Source organism: Engraulis encrasicolus, chromosome 15 (assembly GCF_034702125.1).
Source record: "Engraulis encrasicolus isolate BLACKSEA-1 chromosome 15, IST_EnEncr_1.0, whole genome shotgun sequence".
NCBI lineage: Eukaryota > Metazoa > Chordata > Actinopteri > Clupeiformes > Engraulidae > Engraulis > Engraulis encrasicolus.
Window position 1 is genome coordinate 54,173,476 of NC_085871.1, and position 23,393 is coordinate 54,196,868.

General features: G+C 44.1%; 1 protein-coding gene across 1 annotated transcript in view; it reads left to right on the forward strand.

Annotated features, from left to right (window-relative positions):
- The first annotated feature begins 16,128 nt into the window (after positions 1–16,128).
- avpr2l (arginine vasopressin receptor 2, like) overlaps positions 16,129–23,393 on the forward strand; it is a 35,833-nt gene continuing 28,568 nt past the window's right edge. The window contains exons 1-2 of the mRNA XM_063217820.1: positions 16,129–16,183; positions 17,648–17,800. Coding sequence (XP_063073890.1) covers positions 16,129–16,183; positions 17,648–17,800 — 208 coding nt within the window. The remainder of the gene's footprint in view (positions 16,184–17,647; positions 17,801–23,393) is intronic.

Here is a 23,393-nt window from a genome sequence, read left to right on the forward strand (position 1 = left end):
CGGGTTCGACTCCTGACCCACCAGCTTGGTGGGGGGAGTAATTAACCAGTGCTCGCCCCCATCCTCCTCCATGACTGAGGTACCCAGAGCATGGTACTGTCTTGCCGCAATGTTCCCATTGAATGCAATTTCGTTGTGCACGTGTGTGTTGTGGAGTGCTGTGTCACAATGATAATGGGAGTTGGAGTTTCCCAGTTGGGCTTTTTGCACGCTTTTTACACATAGGTCCTATAGATCATTTATGTGAAATAATGAAAACGAACAATTTCCGGCTGTACTGTAAACTAGGGGAATGGCGGATGGTGGACTCTTGAGGGAAATACAGGCTCGTCACACAAACATTTGACTTTATTAAACATACGAAATACGCATCCATAAACTAGGATACATACATTCCATACATTTTGATAAAACAGAGTCATGGATGGATAATTGTCAAGTGTGTGCGGTAGTTGAGGCAGAGGCTGATTTTGTCCCGAGCTCAGCTACAGCTACAGCAACCTGGTGATGTGCATAACCTTAGAGAGCTGCCTGTGCCTCTGTACACACACACACACACACACACACACACACACACACACACACTCTGTTCCCAGCGGTCCATAAGTGAGCTGTGTGTCTCTGTTCTCATACACACACACACACACACACACACACACACACACACACACACACACACACACACACACACACTCTGTACCAGAGGGAGACCAGAGCAGCGCCCGCTGGTCGGCTGTACTGCAGAGGAGAGACACACACACACACACACACACACACACACACACACACACACACACACACACGCACTGTACCAGAGGGAGACCAGAGTATCGCCTGCTGGCCGGCTGTATTGCAGAGGAGAGGACAGAGGGGGGAGGAGAGGCATTTAGACACTACTGGAGGCCACACACACACACACACACACACACACACACACACACACACACACACACACACACACACACACACACACACACACACACACACACACACACATAATCAATACAAGCGATTTAGACACTGCATAGCCACACAGCCAATACAGGCTATTTAGACCACAGTAGGCCACACACACACACACACACACACACACACACACACACACACACACACACACACACACACACACACACACACACACACATACACACACAACCAATACATGCCATTTAGACTCGTGTGAGCAGGGCCGGTTTTACCAATAGGCAGACGAGGCAATTACCTAGGGCCGCACCAAACCTGTTGCCTGGGGCCGCACCAAATCTATTGCCTAGGGCCGCACCAAACCTGTTGCCTGGGGCCCCACCAAACCTATTGCCTGGGGCCCCACCAAACCTATTGCCTAGGGCCCCACCAAACCTATTGCCTGGGGCCGCACCAAACCTATTGCCTAGGGCCCCACCAAATCTGCTTTCTATGAGGGGCCCCCAACAGCCCCAGCGTAGTAAATAGGTACTGTAGCCTACACACACACAATAATAGCAATTTAGACACTGGATAGCTGCACAACTAATAGTGGCGATTTAGACTACTGTGGGCCTCTCACACACACACACACACACACACACACACACACACACACACACACACACACACACACACACACACACACACACACACACACACACACACACACACACACACAACCAATAGAGTAATTTAGACTCTGCAGCTCCACAGCCAATATAACAGTCTATATAAACGCTCCAATCAGCAGCAGTTATATTCCCCAGTCTATATAAACGCTCCAATCAGCATGGCAGTTATACTCCCCAGCTGAGCACAGCTGTCATGTCTGGATGAACCATGTCCCCCAGTCCCCAGAGCCAGGGAGCAGTTTACCGAGACTTGGCCAACGTGTGAAAATATGACTCACCGCGTAATTGCAGATCACATTTTGTTGTCACTTTCAATCACACCGCTGAGGTATACACAATACATACCGGTAGGTCCTACAGTCCCCGCAGCACGTATACTGTAGCAGCCTACTGTATTCTCCAATCACCTGCCAGAGCTATAGTAGCTCCATATTATCCAATCACGGAGCCCCTTCTCTCCTGTATTCTCCAATCACCTGCCAGCTCCATATGCCCCAGTCCACCATCCCGATTCCCCAGACCCAGGGAGCAGTTTACTGAGACGTGGCCAACGTGTGAAAGTATGACTCACCGCGTAATTGCAAATTGCATTTTGTTATCACTTTCGATTGCACCTATTGTTCCACTCAGCAGATATAGTAGTCTACTGTATTCCCCAATCACCTGCCAGCTCCATATTCTCCAATCACTGAGCCCCTTCTCTCCTGTGTTCTCCAATCACGGAGCTCCTTCTCTCCTGTATTCTCCAATCACTGAGCCCCTTCTCTCCTGTATTCTCCAATCACGGAGCTCCTTCTCTCCTGTATTCTCCAATCACAGAGCTCCTTCTCTTCTGTATTCTGTATTGGTGAATGATGTAGATTCTTTTTTGGGAATTTGGGGATTGGGAGGACTGTTGTGTGAGGTGGATGAGGAGGAGAGGTGGTGTTGACGCTGTAAGGAGGGAACTGGTTTGGTTTTGGTTTTGTTTTTCTTTGCTTTGCTTACAGTATTTCTCAATTGGTTTTGTACATTTCTCGAATCTCTCTCGCAATTTGCAAAACATAATATTCATTCTTAAAACAGCTTTAACGAATGGCAAAACACCGTGGATGACCTGCAAAACCAAGTCTTTTGCTCAAAACCCAAGTTTTTGTGTCAATGAACGTATCAGTGCCAGCAGAATGGTTAGTCATTGTGTCATAGTGTGGTCCGTGTATGGACAAGCTAGTCAAATCGATTTGTCATGTTGTCAATTGAATAGTACACTCTTGAGGATCTTTTCTGAAGCAAAATGTTGTTTTGATTGGATGGGAAATGTTGTAAATTCGACTTTATATTACATTGATCAGATAAGATTGTCCTAGATATACATTTAGACTATGACCTATTTTTTGACAGGTTTTCTCATGGCAAAATAGGAAAAATAGCAAACTCTGGTTGAGGTGTCAAAATGCGCCCTCTACCATCCCTTTTTACTTGTCTTGCAAGCCCATGTGAAAAAAAATCTAGAACTGTAAAGCAAAATAAATTTGAAACAATACACTGATACTGTATAAAGTGCACTTACTGTCTTGTGAAATTCTAGGGAAATAGTGTAATTTTGCGTGGAGCGTAATTATAAAGGGCACATGAGGCATAGAGTAATATAATGCAGTACAGTGCCTATTGTTGTATTGCATGCCTGTTTTCTCTATCCCTTTTATTGCCTTTGATTAGAGAGAGTCAATATTTACCTGCGAGCAATTTACCAATTCAGATCACATTCCAATGGACGCAAATCCAATGAAAATTATACAGTGCTTATCTTGACCATGTGCAGAGGTAACACCAGGAAGTCACAATTGAACAAAGACTTTTGAGAAGCATTATTCTGTTGTGAGAAATGTACAAAACCAATTGAGAAAAACAGTAAAAAAAATAAAATAAAATGATGACGTTCTGACGGCTTTGTAAGAATTTGAATCATTGGTCCAATAAAGGACTTTTTAAAGCTCTAAAAACCTCTTCTGTATTCTCCAATCACAGAGCCCCTTCTCTCCTGATTGGCTGTGGTGTCCAGGCTCTCTCTACTCCCTGTAGCCCCTAGCAGGCTGAACACACACACACACACACGCACACACACACACACACACACACACACAGGCGCGGGCACGCACGCACGCACACACACACACACACACACACACGCACGCACGCACACACACACACACACACACCCTCCCTCCTCCTCATCCTCCGTCCCCGCACGCACATTGTATTTCCCCTCTTCATCTTCTGCATCCCCCCGACACACACACACACACACACTTCATACACACACACCTCATGTAATTCCCCCCTATACTCTACTCTACTCTACTCTACTCTACTCTACTCTACTCTACTCTACTCTACTCTACTCTACTCTACTCTACTCTACTACACTCTACTCTACTACTCTACTCTACTCTACTCTACTCTACTCTACTCTACTCTACTACTCTACTCTACTCTACTCTACTCTACTCTACTCTACTCTACTCTACTACTCTACTCTACTCTACTCTACTCTACTCTACTCTACTCTACTCTACTCTACTCTGGTCCTCCTCATCTGTTCCCCTCAGGCTGCTCTCCACCAGGTTGGGAAACACTGCAACACTGCAACACTCTGGTGCAGCTCTATGGTACGGCATGAAAAGCATATTAATCAACACGTACTCTATGGTACGGCATGAAAAGCATATTAATCAACACGTACTCTATGGTACGGCATGAAAAGCATATTAATCAACACGTACTCTATGGTACGGCATGAAAAGCATATTAATCAACACGTACTCTATGGTACGGCATGAAAAGCATATTAATCAACACGTACTCTATGGTACGGCATGAAAAGCATATTAATCAACACGTACTCTATGGTACGGCATGAAAAGCATATTAATCAACACGTACTCTATGGTACGGCATGAAAAGCATATTAATCAACACGTACTCTATGGTACGGCATGAAAAGCATATTAATCAACACGTACTCTATGGTACGGCATGAAAAGCATATTAATCAACACGTACTCTATGGTACGGCATGAAAAGCATATTAATCAACACGTACTCTATGGTACGGCATGAAAAGCATATTAATCAACACGTACTCTATGGTACGGCATGAAAAGCATATTAATCAACACGTACTCTATGGTACGGCATGAAATGCATATTAATCAACACGTACTCTATGGTACGGCATGAAATGCATATTAATCAACACGTACTCTATGGTACGGCATGAAAAGCATATTAATCAACACGTACTCTATGGTACGGCATGAAAAGCATATTAATCAACACGTACTCTATGGTACGGCATGAAAAGCATATTAATCAACACGTACTCTATGGTACGGCATGAAAAGCATATTAATCAACACGTACTCTATGGTACGGCATGAAAAGCATATTAATCAACACGTACTCTATGGTACGGCATGAAAAGCATATTAATCAACACGTACTCTATGGTACGGCATGAAAAGCATATTAATCAACACGTACTCTATGGTACGGCATGAAAAGCATATTAATCAACACGTACTCTATGGTACGGCATGAAAAGCATATTAATCAACACGTACTCTATGGTACGGCATGAAAAGCATATTCCCAATCAACACGTGCTCTATGGTTTAAAATGCATATTCCCAATCAACACGTGCTGTATTTAAAATGCACAAATCACTTCATCGACTGTGGAATGAAATTCATATTGCCAATCAGTGCACTACGTGTTCTATGGTATGAAATGCATATTTTACACTCACACACTACTTATTTATCATAGTCCCCCCCCCCTCTACTCTACTCCACTCGTCCTCCTCATCTGCTCCCCCTAGTGGTGTGGATTGGCACGGCCCTCACGATCACGATTCGATCACGATTCAGGAGGTAGCGATTCGATTCGATTCTATGCGATCCGATCCGATTCAATTCTGCAATGCATTGCAATGCATTACATTTCTACTGAAAGCAAAGCAAATGTTTCATCAGTCATTATGAGGCAATACAAGTAATCAGATACTGAGCAACAATTTATTGGCTGTTTTCTGTATCAGTCTGTATGAGTCTGTACCAGCCTTGCAATGTTTTGAAATGCTTTTATTTAATTTAACATTCATTTGCTCCCGAAATATCCATAGAAGTAATTGAAAATTGAAACTGATCGATTCTGGAACTTGCCGGATCGATTCTGGATCGTCCATGCCCCGCATTGGATTGCATCACCGAATGGATCATTGTTGACACCACCAGCTCCCCTCCTCAGGCTTCTCTCCATTTCACCCCCCCCCCCCCATCTGCTCCCCTCCTCAGGCTTCTCTCCATTTCACACCCCCTAACAGTTCTTGGCATCCAGCATCCTCTATGGTACAGGATGAGGCAGTGTTGCCAGATTGGGCGGGTGCCCGCCCAACTGGGATACTTGGGATGAGCGTCTGCGGGGAAAAAAAAGGAAAAATTGGCCATTTGGAATTTTTTTTCAGACGTTTTGGGCCCATAGAAGTCAATGAAATTTGTTGAATTTGGGCGGAATTTAGCGCATTTTGGCGGTTTTTGAGAAGCTTTTGGGCGGGATTTGGTCAGACACATCTGGCAACACTGGAGCCGGCTCCCCATCCTCTATGGCAGGGTTTCCCAAACTGTGGTGCGTGCACCCCTGGGGGTGCGCGGCCTGCCATAAGGGGGTGCTCGAGCTAAATAGAGCAATGGTGGATATGTGAATTTTCATCCAGCATTAATGAACATTTAGTAGTTGGATGGTGAATTGTATGCTGGAAGGGTCCATCTGAAGTATAGTCTAACTCCTAGACTATTGGAAAAGAGGTTTCCCCAAAACAACAGTGCATAATGTGCAGTGAATGCGCAGTGAATTATACTTGCGTGGCCATCAGCACACCAAAATATTCACTTAGGGGGTGCGCGAACCACACTGAAATGTACAAGGGGGTGCGCAGGGGAAAAAGTTTGGGAACCTCTGCTCTATGGAATGAAATTGGTATTGCAAATCAGTGCACTACGTGTTCGATGGGATGAACATGGAATGGTTCTTATTGCAAATCAGTGCACTTCATACTGTGTGGCATGGCATATTGCATATTGCAAATTGCATGTTGCATATTTCATGGCTTCAGATGGGAGAATCTTTAGGCATCAGGAGGACATGGCACGTATTGATGACATCATCATCACTCTGGTGGCACTTCCTGCCAGAGAGGGCGATGGTGTATGAACCGTGAAAAATGAAAAATGAGAGATGAGAGATGAGAGAGGTGAGGGATATGAGTCCGTATCCTCCTGAAGCATTGCATCTAGTTTGCAGGGTAATGAGGATGCCGGATGAGACGATGGGCTGTGGACATATGATGAGCTTCTCTACAGAATTATTTATATGAAGAGTTCAGATGCAAAATCCCCTAAGTGGCTTTTCAGAAAACAATCTTAATTCATTTTTATTTAATACAAAGCTATCACAATTGCATATTTTAACATTTGGTTATGTAATATAACTATTTATATGTATTATCAAGTACATGAATGTAAACCAAACCAACAACGGGGTTCTCTTAAAATAAAGAGGTGCAGGTCTTCAGAAATGGAGTTAGGGGAGTTTGCATCTGAACTCTTCATATGTAGGGTTATTTAATTTCATTTTGGCTTTTGAGCACTGCATTACACTGCATTACATTGCATTGCAAAATGCATTTTATATATACCTACTGTAGGTTTAAAAAGTATGTTCTCAAAATATTATGGAGATGTGGAATATACTGTGTGTACGGTATGCTGGTTAGGAGCCGGACTCTGGCCACATCCTGACTACATTTCCCCTCAGTGCCGGATTTTCATGGAGCAAAGTTGTCATCTTCCAACATTTTATTCCCCAAAATAAATGGCAGATTGCAAAGTACCTTGTACGTTGTATATTGCATACCCTGAGTGCAGATGATTTTGACACACTGTGTCTTCAAAGTGCAATCATCAGCCTGAATCATCAGAGATCACACTGGGGGCTGTATATGGACTCACACTGAGGGCTATACGCAGGGTTGCCAGATGAGGTGGGGGCTATAGAATACGCAGGGTTGCCAGATGAGGTGGGGGCTATAGCCTACGCTGGGTTGCCAGATGAGGTGAGGGCTATGCGCAGGGTTGCTAGATGAGGTGAGGGCTATAGCCTACGCAAGGTTGCCAGATGAGGTGGGGGCTATATGCAGGGTTGCCAAATGAGGAGAGGGCTATACGCAGGGTTGCCAGATGAGGTGAGGGCTATATGCAGGGTTGCCAGATGAGGTGAGGGCTATGCGCAGGGTTGCCAGATGAGGTGAGGGCTATATGCAGGGTTGCCAGATGAGGTGGGGGCTATACGCAGGGTTGCCAGATGAGGTGAGGGCTTTATGCAGGGTTGCCAGATGAGGTGAGGGCTATGCGCAGGGTTGCCAGATGAGGTGAGGGCTATATACAGGGTTGCCAGATGAGGTGAGGGCTATAGCCTACGCAAGGTTGCCAGATGAGGTGAGGGCTATAGCCTACGCAAGGTTGCCAGATGAGGTGAGGGCTATAGCCTACGCAAGGTTGCCAGATGAGGTGAGGGCTATAAGCATGGTTGCCAGAGGGCTATATACAGGGTTGCCAGATGAGGTGAGGGCTATAGCCTACGCAGGGTTGCCAGATGAGGTGAGGGCTATGCGCAGGGTTGCCAGATGAGGTGAGGGCTATATGCAGGGTTGCCAGATGAGGTGAGGGCTATATACAGGGTTGCCAGATGAGGTGAGGGCTATAAGCATGGTTGCCAGAGGGCTATATACAGGGTTGCCAGATGAGGTGAGGGCTATATGCAGGGTTGCCAGACGAGGTGAGGGCTATATGCAGGGTTGCCAGATGAGGTGTCTTCCAGCCCAGTACATGCTGAAAACCGCCTGGAGGCATTACATCTTGTTAGAACTAAATCTATTTGATTTCTATGGCTATACATCTATAGAAAAAAATGCCCCATACTTTTTCTTTATTTGTTTGTTTTTTGTTCACTTGTTTTTCTTTTTTTTTAAACCCACAGTCAGATGCTCATTCTAAACAGCCCAAGTGGAATCTGGCAACCCTGTCAGCGCTGGTTATATGTGTTTCCCCTCCAGCTAGAAAGCCTCAGCTCTCACTGTTCTTCAGCAAATATACAGCATATATCCATGTGTGGAAACACAAGCAACACACACAATGCATATCCATTGTTCTGTTGTCTAACGCCAATTAAGTTGTACGTGGAGGATATATAGAAGGTGAGGACTGATTCTATGAGGGAACGGTAGGCCTACACTGGCGTCAGAATGTCCTCGCTGACTTGAAATGTCCTGAGTTTCCTGAGCAGGTGAAGGCGTTGCTGTGCTTTTTTAAATAACGAGTCCGCATGCCAATTGTGACATATCCATTGTGTGTGTTCACAGATGTTTTCGTGTCCATGCGCAATGCACGTGCACTGCACACAAAGGCTTCCTTCATGCCTGCTGTGCTGTGCTGTGCTGTGCTGTGCTGTGCTGTGCTGTGCTGTGCTGTGCTGTGCTGTGCTGTGCTGTGCTGTGCTGTGCTGTGCTGTGCTGTGTTGGGTTGTGTTGTGTTGTGCTGTGCTGTGCGGTGCGGTGCTGTGCGGTGTGGTGCTGTGCGGTGTGGTGCTGTGCTGTGCTGTGCTGTGCTGTGCTGTGCTGTGCTGTGCTGTGCTGTGCTGTGCTGTGTTAAGGGCAGATTATAGTTCAGCAACGGCGCCTGTTGCTTACGGTTGCTAACCACTATTGATGTTATAGATCTGCGCACGAGGTGTCATGTCGTTAGCTACATTTGGCTACATAGCTACAAGGCTACAGTACAGTAGTCAGACTGCAGGCATTGTGCTGCGAGTGCTAAACTGATGTAGTGTTTGTTTGCTACTTACTAATTCAGTCATTGTAGCTTCATTTATTTACACAGACTAGAAAGAAAGTGTTCGTATTCCACAGAATATTGACAGTTTGGCTCTCGTAAACTACCGGAGAACTGTGCCGCCACGAGAAGAAGGAAGTATCGAGACGACCAATCACAGCGCCTTTTCTCTGCGACCTTCGCAACCGTCTGTCGCGTAGTCAGGATTTTTTTGAGGCGCGCGACGACGGTTGCAGAGCCTCTGCGCGGGGGGTGTGGTCGCGCACAAACGGTTGCACAGGCTCTGCAACCGTCAGCGCCAATAAGTATAAATTGGCCTTTAGTCTGTGCTGTGCTGTGCTGCTATGCTGTATTGTGCTGTGCTGTGTTGTGCTGTGCTGTGCTGTGCTGTGCTGTGCTGTGCTGTGCTGTGCTGTGCTGTGCTGTGCTGTGCTGTGCTCTGTGCGGTGCGGTGCGGTGCGGTGCGGTGCTGTGCTGTGCTGTGCTGTGCTGTGCTGTGCTGTGCTGTGCTGTGCTGTGCTGTGCTGTGCTGTGCTGTTATTCGGATGCCTCCTTGCAGCCAGCTGTCATTATTTATGAGTCTACTTGAAGTCCTGGCTTTGAAGTGACCCAGCTGAGGGGGAGAGAAGCTCATATCCATTCATCTGCTCTCCCCCAGAGCCGCCGCTAGGCATAAGAAGAGTACGCAGAGCGCTCGGGGCACCAACCGGTGCTTGGGGGCACAAACCACTTTGCCCCCAAAATTGGGGCCTCTTAGATTAAGATAGACTAAAGAAAACGTCATGAAAAAATATTGAATTACATTACAAAGCATATATTCATTAGTTAGTAGATTACTGTTATTATTATTATTTAATCATGAGGGGGGGCTCCTGAAGAGTTGTGCTTAGGGCCTCCAAAGGCTTAGCAGCGGCCCTGTCCTCTGCTATTGTTCATTACTCACCACCAATGAAATGAAATGGAATTAAGTGAAGTGTCTGGGGCCAATCAGAGATGATTAGAATGTATTGCTCCATGCATTCAGACACTTCCGCCATTCTCAAGATGCTGAGGAGCATGAGAACAGATGAAAGGCCACCAGCAGAGAACAGCCATTTCACTGGTCTATTATTCTGTTTGATGGCCTGAGTGAGTGAGTTAGTGAGTTAGTGTGTGTGTGTGTGTGTGTGTGTGTGTGTGTGTGTGTGTGTGTGTGTGTGTGTGTGTGTGTGCGTGCCTGCCTGCCTGCCTGCCTGCCTGCCTGCCTGCCTGCCTGCGTGAGTGAGTGAGTGAGTGAGTGAGTGAGTGAGTGAGTGAGTGAGTGAGTGAGTGAGTGAGTGAGTGAGTGAGTGAGTGAGTGAGTGAGTGAGTGAGTGAGTGAGTGAGGTGAGTGAGGTGAGTGAGTGAGTGAGTGAGTGAGTGAGGTGAGTGAGGTGAGTGAGGTGAGTGAGGTGAGTGAGTGGAGTGTGTGAGTGAGTGAGTGAGTGAGTGAAGTGAGAGAGTGAGTGAAGTGAGGGAGTGAGTGAGTGAGTGAGTGAGTGAGTGAGTGAGTGAGGTGAGGTGAGTGAGTGAGTGAGTGAGTGAGTGAGTGAGTGAGTGAGTGGAGTTTGTATGTGTGTGTGGAGTGAGTGGAGTGAGTGAGTGAGTGAGTGAGTGAGTGGAGTGAGTGAGTTGAGTGAGTGAGTGAGTGAGTGAGTGAGTGAGTGAGTGAGTGAGTGTGTGAGTGTGTGAGGTGAGTGAGTGAGTGAGGTGTGTGAGTGAGTGAGTGAGTGAGAGAGAGAGTGTTTGTTGGAGTGAGTGTGTGTGTGTGTGTGTGTGTGTGTGTGTGTGTGTGTGTGTGTGTGTGTGTGTGTGTGTGTGTGTGTGTGTGTGTGTGTGTGTGTGTGTGTGTGTGTGTGTGTGTGTGTGTGTGTGTGTGAAATGAGCCAATGACAGTAATCAGTGGCCTGGTGGTGAAGGAGATGGGCTTTAGATCAGAGGGTTGCGGGTTTGAAATTCACTCACACACTCACACACTCAAATACACACTCACACACTCAAATACACACTCACACACTCAAATACACACTCACACACTCAAATACACACTCACACACTCAAATACACACTCACACACTCAAATACACACTCACACACTCAAATACACACTCACACACTCAAATACACTCACACACACACACTGCCCACCCTTCCACTGCATATAGGCTAAAGCATATAATGGCTGAAGTGCCCTTGAGTAAAGCACCAATCCCACACTGCTCCAGGGACTGTAACTAATACCCTGTACTCAAAAAAACCTGTTTGTTGCTTTGGATAAAAGTGTCAGCTAAATGTAATTTTCATGTACTGTATGTACTGTATATGTAAGTGTGTGTGTGTGTGTGTGTGTGTGTCTGTGTGTGTGTGTGTGTGTGTGTGTGTGTGTGTGTGTGTGTGTGTGTGTGTGTGTGTGTGTGTATGTATGTATGTATGTATGTATGTATCTATGTATCTTTCATCAATGTGCAATGTCCTGAAAAATAAAAGGGAAATAACTAAGTAAATAAGTAAGTAAGTAGGCCTAATGTAATGTAATGAAATGCAATGTGGCAGCTAGTGGCTGACTGTTAGTACAGTATATTGGCTATAAGTGAGTATTATTATTATTATTATTATTATTATTATTAAATGATTATTATAAGTGAGTATTAGCTCCCGCTGACAGACAATGCAGTCTTATTTGCTGTAGTCCAAAGCACCACTGATTGGAAATGCAAAGTAACACTTATAGTTCAATGCAGAGGTGTCAAAAGTTAAAGTAAAAGTAAATTCATGGTGGAAGTTAATAGTGTTATTACTAGCTGTTACATCATTTAATTTATTGTACTTAATGAGGTAGATAGACTGTAGTGTTGCTGAAAGACACTATGAACCTAGCAAGAACCCAGACTTCCTCCAACCAGTGCAGAGTCAGCTTATTGAAAGAATGCATATGGTTCACTCGGCTGCTATGGGAGGAGTGCATGCCATACATGTACTGTAGCCTACCCTGCACTCCGAAGCTATTGAAAGAGCTAGCTTGGATATTTGTTGTCCTTTCAGGAAAACTGTTCTGGGGTGAATTTCTCAAAACCAAAGCTTACTACATTAGCTACTTCGTTGCTTTCAATGCATTTTCCCATTGGCAACTACCGAAGTTGCTAACAGGCTAACAACTTCCCTTTTGAGAAACTCACCCCTGTGCCGTTTACAGTAAGTCTGATGCACCGTATACAATACACAGTGAGAATCCAAAGATCTCCAGAGTCAGGCAGGCTCCTGCCGGGTCATTCATCACATCAAAGCCAACCCAGGTGAAAAACCCATATACTTAAAGTGTACTTATTTTGACCGTACTTAGTACAAAGTGTACTATTTTCGGCGATTTAAAGTGCGCTTCATTGCACTATTAGTGCGCTGAAGCACTACTAAAGCAGTACTTCAGCACACTTGCAGCACACTGAGGATGCTAAATTGGCACCGCTTTTGGACAACTTGAAGTGCACTACAAGCATACTTTTGAAAGTATGCTCCAAACACGCTTTTCATGCATTCGTATGGCATTAATAGTGTGCTTGAGTACACTTCTATAACATTTTATTGTTACTAGAAGTACAATAAAAGTATTAACTTCATGCTTCTTTGGACTACATTGGAACATTTTAAGTATGTAAAAAGTATTGTAGGAGCCATTTTTGTGTTTGATTTGGTATTTCATTTTTTACTTGACTTTTGGTTTGTTGACATTTGGTTTTTGGAATTGTGACACCTGCTGGCGTAAATTTGTCCCTGCACCTCAGATTTGGTAGCCTGGCTGATGATCCACCTGGGTGCCTAATTGGCCCAGGTGAATAATCAGACAGCTTTTCTTTGGAACAAAGATCTCTCATTGAGCATGAAGCATTAGGCTTTTGGAAAGACAAAGACGCCAGCAGGAAACCGTTTTCAATATCGCATTTTCATGTTGTTTTTTTGGACGGTATTTTTTGTTGGAAACTTGGAAACGTATTGATGAACATTGAAACTGAAGAAAATTTTAAGTTTGATGGAATACTGGAATAAAACCGTCTCTTGAAACAATTGAAACACCTTCTTGGCGTCTAGATGTAGAACTTACAAGGAGTCACTACATAGTTTGAAAACGTCTGCATTGGACAATTTGGAAACGCTCTTTCGTTTGGATTGGAACATGGATTCATGAACTTTTTCGTTGGAATTACTGGAATTACTGCCCTGTGTTTGGAAGATTGAATTAATTGATCAGAACTGGACTGCAAACATTTCATTCATTCTTTCATTTGGATATCCTCCTTAAAGGCAAAGACTGCACTAATAATTTGCACCGGTGGAGTGAGTATAAAAAAGCACTACACACGGGCCGCCGCGCTCGCAAAGACTATGCGCTTTAAGTTTGGAACGTTGCCAATTTTTGTGTTTGAGACTGAAGACTTTTTTATAACGTGAATACATTTTTGAGTTTGAATTGAAAATGGCCGAGCCAGTAGAAGAGGAACCGAACACAGAAGAACAGAACTTAGTAGAACAGCAGAACATGGAAGCTGAAAGGAAACTTATACAGTTAATAGGCAGCCGAAGAGGAAAACTTGGATACCTGACAAGGAAAAAAAATGAAATTAACACTTTAATTACTGCTGGAGAAGAAAAGGAAAATGTGCTAAAGCTAATTGACATTTTTGAAAGAAGCTTTAATGAGTTTAAAGAATTACAGGCCACAGTGCAAAGTTTGATGAAAGATGAATACGAGAGAGAGGCTGATCAAGTTGATTGGTTTATCCCGAAAGCTACTAGTTTCAGCACATTCCTGGAAGGCGTAACGCAATGGGCAATGAGCAGTGATGAGATGCATGAAGAAGTAGAGGAGCAAGAAAATCTGGTAGTCGCGGAGGACAGTGCATCTCAAACTGGTCAAAAGGAAAAGAGCAAAGCCCCTAGCGAACATGGAAGTGTTGCGTTCAGACGGCCTGACGCGCAGCCTGTAGTGGAAGACTGGCAGCGCGCTGAGGCAGACTGCGCAGCATTGAAGGCAAAAAGTATAGCGCTGAATGAAAAATTAGAATTGGATATTGAAGAGGCCAAATTAAAAGCGCGCAGAGAAAAACTTGACATGGAATCAGAGTTGGCTGCAGCAGAAGCAAGGGCAAAAGCATTGCGTGAGTCAGAGGAAAGGCGCTCACTGATTGGCGGCTATCAATATGATACACCGACGGAATACAAAATTCCCACAACAGTGCAGAGGCCAGTCAAACAACCAGCGCAGACACCAATAACTCCGCAAAGCCAAACAGTTAATGTACAGTCTGTTCCTGCTACTGATGGCAACAACCAAATTGCTGATGTTTTAAAAAGACAAACAGAAATAACAGAATTACTTGTAAAACAGCAAACTCTGTCTTTGTTGCCAGATAGTTATGTACCAATTTTTGATGGAGATGCACTTGAGTTCAGAACCTTCATCAAGGCATTTGAACAGTGCGTAGAAAGACACACAACTAGTCTGGCAGACCGTCTTTACTACCTGCAGCAATATACCAAGGGCCAACCTAGAGATCTTGTAAGCAGTTTCTTGCACATGGACCCAAAGGTAGGCTTCAAGGAAGCAAAAAAGCAACTTGAAAAACAGTTTGGCAACCGCCACAAGATAGCATCTGCTTTCATGACCAAGGCATTAAATTGGCCAGTCATAAAACCTGAAGATGGCAATGGGCTGAGGTCTTATGCTCTGTTTTTAAACAGCTGCTATCACACCATGCAGGATGTAGATGGCCTAAAGGAATTAGAGAATTCCACCAACCTCAGACAATTGGTGTCTAAACTCCCCTACAGACTGAGAGACAGGTGGCGTGGACATGTGTGTGCCTTACATGACAAAGACCAACAAGTGACATACAAAGACCTAGTGGACTTCGTTGACAAGCAGTGCAGGGCAATGCTAGACCCGGTCTTTGGAGACATAAGTAGCACAGTGGATACCCAAAGGGCCCCTAAAACAAAACAAACTGTGAGCAGCAGACCCAATGCCAGATCCAGCTTTGCAACTACTGTTGATCATGTACTTGCCAACAACAATGACACACCTGGACATAAACAAAAAACAAACAAGAGTGCATTTGACAAACCATGTTTATTCTGTGGAAAGAATCATGCATTTCAAAACTGTCAACTGTTTGCAAGAAAACAAAACAACGAAAGAATACAATTCTTAAAAACAAATGGAATGTGCTTCGGATGCTTGGAGAAGGGACACATGAGTAAGACATGCTCCAATAGAATGACCTGTGACAAATGTTCATTATCTCACCCAACTGTTCTGCATATCCACACAGGAAAGCCAAAGGATGACGGACAAGCTGATCATGCCTTACCTGCAACAAGTGCACTGGTGTCTGTGGAAAAGGACCACCTGCAGGACAGTGAGTCACAATGCACACTAGCCATAGTCCCTGTAAAGGTTAAAGTTGTCAATTCAGAACAATTTGTACATACTTACGCCTTTCTAGATCCCGGTAGCTCCTCCACGTTCTGCACTGATTCCCTGAAAAGAAAATTAAACACCTGTGGAAAAAACTGCACAATTCTACTGCGAACAATGGGACAGGAGAAGGCAGTTAGCAGCAGTGTAGTCAATGGCCTGGAGGTCAGCAGTATGGAGGATCACAAGTTTCACAAGCTCCCAGATGTTTACACACAACCAAAATTGCCAGTGTCAAAACAGCACATACCCAGTCAGGAGTCAGTACAGAAATGGCCATACTTACAAGAAGTCAAACTGCCACAACTGGATGCCGACATAGAATTGTTAATTGGAACAAATGCTGCCAAACTTATGGAACCCTGGAAAGTCATTAACAGTAGAGGAAATGGTCCGTATGCCGTTAAATGCCCCCTAGGTTGGGTAATCGGTGGACTCATTCAAGAAAGCACATGTGACCTCAAAGGCAGCCATGCATGTGCAGCGGTAGTGAATCGCATTTCAGTGGCCAACTTCAATGAGTTGTTGGTAAAACAATACCATCACGATTTCCCAGAGAGAGAATCTGAAGAGAAAACAGAAATGTCAATAGCAGACAAACAATTCATGTCAATTATGGAAAAATCAAAAGAATGGAAAAATGGTCATTACTACTTACCTTTACCTTTGAAGGAGGAGAATGTAAACATGCCAAACAATTACCAACAGGCACAGCAACGTGTTCTTTCCCTGAAAAGAAAATTAGAAAGAAATGCAGAATATCATGCAGAATACACAGCCTTCCTACAGGGAGTGATCGAAAGTGGCTATGCGGAAATGGTCCCAGATGATGAGCTGAACAAGGAGAGTGGAACAGTCTGGTTTCTTCCACACCATGCTGTGCATCACCCAAAAAAGGTCACTTTGCGTGTAGTTTTCGACTGCTCTGCATCATTTCAAGGAACATCTTTGAACAGTGCTCTCATTCAAGGCCCAAACCTCACTAGCAACCTGGTAGGTGTTCTCCTGCGCTTCCGCCAAGAGCCAGTTGCATTAATGGCGGACATAGCAAGCATGTTCCACCAGGTTAGGGTAGCTGAGAAACATGTCAACCTCTTGCGCTTTCTCTGGTGGCCAAATGGTGACACAAGTCAACCACTCAGACAATATAGAATGACCGTGCACATATTTGGTGCAACATCTTCACCAAGCTGCGCCAGTTTCGCACTCAGACAAACAGCAGAGGACTTCAAAGATCAATTCTCTGTGGAAGCAATGGAGACGATTAAGTCTAATTTTTACGTCGATGACTGCTTAAAGTCAGTGGCAACCGAGAACGATGCAATATCCTTGTACAAGGAACTAGAAACTGCATGTGCAATGGGAGGCTTCCGCTTGCACAAATGGATATGCAATAACCGAACTGTTCTTATGTCCATCCCACAGGCAGACAGAGCACAGCAAGTGAAAGATCTTGACCTGGAAAAGAGTGAATTGCCTGTGGAAAGAAGTCTTGGAATCCAGTGGTGTGTGGAAAGGGATGAACTTACCTTTGCCGTGAGCCTTAAGAATCAGCCACACACCAGGAGAGGTATACTGTCTGTAATCGCATCTGTGTATGATCCTCTTGGCCTCATCTGTCCATTTGTCCTTACAGCTAAAAACATCCTGCAGGACCTGTGCAAACAAAACCATGCCTGGGATAAAGACCTACCAGAGCACCATGTGCAGATGTGGCAGGAGTGGCTGACTGGACTGAGACACATTGGAGAGCTTGCAGTCACCAGGTGCATGAAGCCTGCGCAGTTTGGTCAGGTAACATCTGCACAATTACACCACTTCAGTGATGCCTCAGAAAGCGGATATGGTTGTGTCTCCTACCTCCGTCTTGAGAATGCTGAACAAGAAGTACACACATCCTTTGTAATGGGGAAATCACGTGTAGCACCCCTGAAACAAATGACCATGCCAAGACTGGAGCTTACCGCTGCAATGCTCGCAGTTAGGGTAGATAAGCTACTCAGAACAGAGTTGCAGCTCACTCTGGAAAGTTCAGTCTTCTGGACCGATAGCACAGCAGTGCTTAAATACATAAGAAATGAAAACAAAAGGTACAAGACGTTTGTGGCCAATAGGGTGCACACAATAAGAGAAATGACTGAAGTAAAACAATGGAGATACATTGAGACAAAACTCAACCCAGCAGACTGTGCATCTCGTGGGTGTAAAACCAGTGCACTCACACAGTCCACCACATGGCTTAGTGGCCCACACTTTCTCAGGAAGCAAAATTCTGAATGGCCAAAGTCTGACATTGACACGCAGACATTTGATGGTGATGCTGAGGTGAAGAGAGATGTTGTAGTCATGGCAACCACAACCAATCAGAACCCAACCCACAACTTCCTACAGTACCACTCAAATTGGAGTAAGCTCATAAGAGCAGTGGCATGGATGCTTAGACTGAAAAGTGTGCTCCTGAACCTCAGTCAGAAAAGAAAGGAGATGCTGAATGTTGATTCTGATGACAAGAAACCACGGAAAGGGAAGGGAAAAATGAGAACTGGAATGAAATGTATGAATGCGCAACTTACCTTGGATGAGCTAAAGGCTGCAGAACATGCCATCATTCAATCTGCTCAGAGAGAAAGTTACCCAACCGAAATGGAAACCTTGCAGAAGGGAAACACACATGTTAGTAAACATAGCACAATTTGCAAACTGGACCCTTTCATGCAGGATGGACTTCTCCATACTGGAGGGAGACTGAGCAGAATGGCTATCCCAGAAACTCAAAAACACCCTGTGATTCTTCCCAAGCACCACCACATTTCCAAACTTGTCCTGAGACACATTCATGAACAACTAGGACACTGTGGAAGGAATCACATGTTGGCCAAATTGAGACAGCATTACTGGATACCAGCAGCAAACGCTCTGGCCAGAAAGATCAGATCCGAGTGTGTGTTCTGCAGAAAACAACATGCACTCTTAGGAGAGCAAAAGATGGCAGATCTGCCAAAAGAGAGAGTGACACCTGATTCACCACCCTTTACTTATGTTGGTGCAGATTACTTTGGCCCAATAATAGTGAAAAAGGGACGAAGTGAAGTTAAGAGATATGGTGTTCTTTTCACATGCCTCACCACCAGAGCCGTTCATCTAGAAGTAGCCAACTCACTTGACACTGACTCATGCATCCATGCTATTCGTAGGTTCGTGAGCAGGAGAGGTCAAGTACAGCAGATCAGATCAGATAATGGAACAAATCTGGTATCAGCTGACCGTGAGCTCAGGAATGCCATTAAGGAGTGGAATAAAAGTCACAAACTGCAAGCAGCTCTACAGCAAAAGGGCATAGAATGGATCTACAACCCACCTGCCGCCTCGCATCATGGGGGGGTATGGGAAAGATTAATCAAGCAAGTAAAGCAAACACTCCTGGCCGTAACCAAAGGCCAAACACTAGATGACGAGTCCCTTCATACTTTCCTTTGTGAAGTAGAAGCAATCATTAATAGTCGCCCACTTACCACCGTCTCTGATAGTCCTGATGACCTTGAACCCTTGACCCCTAACCACCTTTTACTCCTTAAAGGCCAGCCCACACTATCTCCTGGTTTGTTCCAGAAGTCAGACACGTACAGTAAACGCAGATGGAAACAAGTACAATACTTAGCCGATGCATTCTGGAAACGATGGGTTAGGGAATATCTTCCAACCTTACAAGAAAGACAAAAATGGTTGAGAACTAAACGTAATTACATGAGTGGGGATGTTGTTTTAATTTCTGACCCTACTGCCCCTAGGGCATCTTGGATGTTGGGGAGGGTTATTGACACAAAGAAAGATTCAAAAGGGGTGGTACGTAGTGTAACACTGAAAACCCAAACAAGTGTCTTAGAGAGACCAATTACAAAGGTCTGTCTGTTGTTGGAGAATGACGTGTAAATATGATTTTGGTATGATTGTGATAAGATCTAACGAGGTACTTTGAATGACTGCTTTGTGTGAAACAGTGCTTTCTGTGATGATGATGATGATGATGATGATGATGATGATGATGCTTGCTTTTCACTTACACTGAACATTCTAGGCTTCACATGCGCACATGGACCATGGACCTCCGAAGATCCATTCGTGCACACACAAGCGTCGTATCCATACACAGACACTAAGCACAACATACACCACTTATGGACTCTTGAATGAGCAATGCCTGTAATGGCAAATGGACTCTATGGACTGAACACTGAAATGATCACAAAAAAAAAAAACTGTACACTTTTGATGTCTTTTGTGAATGTTGATGTGAATTATGACTGATGTGAATGATGATTGAATTGACTTATGTATACATGGCTCCATATTTTGTATTTTGGTTGTTATTGTACCTGTCCTTAGCCAGTAGCAATAAGGGGGGTGATGTGTAGGAGCCATTTTTGTGTTTGATTTGGTATTTCATTTTTTACTTGACTTTTGGTTTGTTGACATTTGGTTTTTGGAATTGTGACACCTGCTGGCGTAAATTTGTCCCTGCACCTCAGATTTGGTAGCCTGGCTGATGATCCACCTGGGTGCCTAATTGGCCCAGGTGAATAATCAGACAGCTTTTCTTCTGGAACAAAGATCTCTCATTGAGCATGAAGCATTAGGCTTTTGGAAAGACAAAGACGCCAGCAGGAAACCGTTTTCAATATCACATTTTTATGTTGTTTTTTTGGACGGTATTTTTTGTTGGAAACTTGGAAATGTATTGATGAAAATTGGAACTGAAGAAACTTTTAAGTTTGATGGAACACTGGAATAAACCGTCTCTTGAAACAATTGAAACACCTTCTTGGCGTCTAGATGTAGAACTTAAAAGGAGTCACTATAAGTATATCATGTTAAGTATTGTAAATATATAACAGGTATGCTTGAAGTATATTTACAGTACACTCCCAAGTACATGAAATAATATAAATGTCCATGCTGGTCCTCAGAGCTTGTACATTACACACAGCCACATGTCACCGTAGTGATATAGTAAGCATACCTAGCACAACTGACATTTACAATCATTACATTGTTACAGAGATTTCAGATACACATTTCACTTTATTTCAATCTTGTTCCACCTTCCTGCAATTGATCATTTGGATTGATCACTAATGGTGACCATTGATTCTTTGTTTGAACAACTAGTTCCAACTTACCTCTCACCATGATGTCATGGGAAGTGTGAGCCTATATATACCAGAACATATACGTGACCATCATAATGACGGTGGGAACATGGTCATTTTTTGTGTACCACTTTAAAATTTAAAAACTCCTACAATTAACGCAGAATATAACAATGAGTAATATTTTCATGCAAACCAAAGATATTCCTTAGAGGTCAATGGCTTTCTGTTTGAGAAATTGAGCTCCAAGAAGTGCATTACATGATGGTACATGCATGATGATGCATGATGGGTAAATGCACTTTGTGTAAGCACACTTTGAATATATTTGGATGAAGCACAATCATGGTGCACTTAGAAAAAGTATACTTCCAATATGTTAAAGTGATTTACTTTAAAGCGCACTATAGAAAATCACACTTCGAAGTCACTTGGGTGAAGTATAATCAAAGTGCACTTTAAAAAAGTGCAATTGCAATATGTTATTAAAAAATACACTTTTAGTAAGTTCACTATTAGAACACTATTAGTATATTCCTCTAAATACACTTTAGCCAAACATCTTCTAAGTGCACTTTATGTATGGTTCGCAAAGTGTACTTTCTTTGAGAGCAACTTAATTACATCTAATTTTAAGTACACTTTAAATAAGTATATTGTAAACATACTTTTTCTTAGCACAAAAAGTGTGAGTGCGCTTTTAACATGCTAAGTACACTTCAGTTGTGCTTTTATTGTACTAAATTGAACCACTTTTTCACCTGGGAAGTCAAGGCAAGGAAAGGCAAGTCAAGTCAAGGCTTATTTGTATAGCGCACTTCATACACAGGTGCAATTCAATATGGTTCAGGCAAAGACTCTTTTAATTCTAAACAGACCGTCTCTGGTTCAGGGGTTCCTCCTCCTTCCTTACAAAATACAGTAGAGCTCCCAGATCACTTATGAAAGTGAAAGTGAAAGCCCATTGGGAAACTCCAACTCCCATTGTCATTGTGACACAGCACTCCACAGCACACAAGTGAACACTGCACACAACGAAATTGCATTTATGCCTCACCCGTGCAAGGGGGCAGTCCTCAGTGGCGCCCCATGGGGAGCAGTGCGGTAGGACGGTACCATGCTCAGGGTACCTCAGTCATGGAGGAGGATGGGAGAGAGCACTGGTTGATTACTCCCCCCACCAACCTGGCGGGTCGGGAGTCGAACCGGCAACCTCTGGGATGCAAGTCTGACGCCCTAACCGCTCACCCATGACTGTCACCCATGACTGTCACCCATGACTGCCACCCATGACTGTCACCCATGACTGTCACCCATGACTGCCACCCATGACTGTCACCCATGACTGTCACCCATGACTGTCACCCATGACTTTACCAAACAAGTAAAAACATGACTGTCACCCATGACTGTCACCCATGACTGTCACCCATGACTGTCACCCATGACTGCCACCCATGACTGCCACCCATGACTGTCACCCATGACTGACACCCATGACTGTCACCCATGACTGTCACCCATGACTGCCACCCATGACTGTCACCCATGACTGTCACCCATGACTGTCACCCATGACTGTCACCCATGACTGTCACCCATGACTTATACCAAACAAATAAAAACATGACTGTCACCCATGACTGTCACCCATGACTGCCACCCATGACTGTCACCCATGACTTTCACCCATGACTTTACCAAACAAGTAAAAACATGACTGTCACCCATGACTGCCACCCATGACTTATACCAAACAAATAAAAACATGACTGCCACCCATGACTAATACCAAACAAGTAAAAACATGACTGTCACCCATGACTTATACCAAACAAGTAAAAACATGACTGTCACCCATGACTGTCACCCATGACTTATACCAAACAAGTAAAAACATGACTGTGTAGGTAATGGTATACAGGGCAACTTTAGGAGCATTGTTGCCTAGCAACGTCATAATGGACTATTCATTTTCTGTTGGATGAAAAAGTTGTTTGCAGCTAATCCAAGTTCTCTTCATAAAACTGCTATGTGATAAAAAAAAAAAAAAGTCTGAACAATATACTATATTGTAGTCTCAGATGATTGGCCAGACTCAACAAGTTGCCCTGTGTGTCATCCAGGGCTTGACACTGGCACCTGTCAACCGGCCAAATGCTGGTAAAACGTGGCTTTGGCTAGTAATACTTTCAGTGTCACTAGCCAATTTGGCTGGCAGCTTGTTCCTTGGTA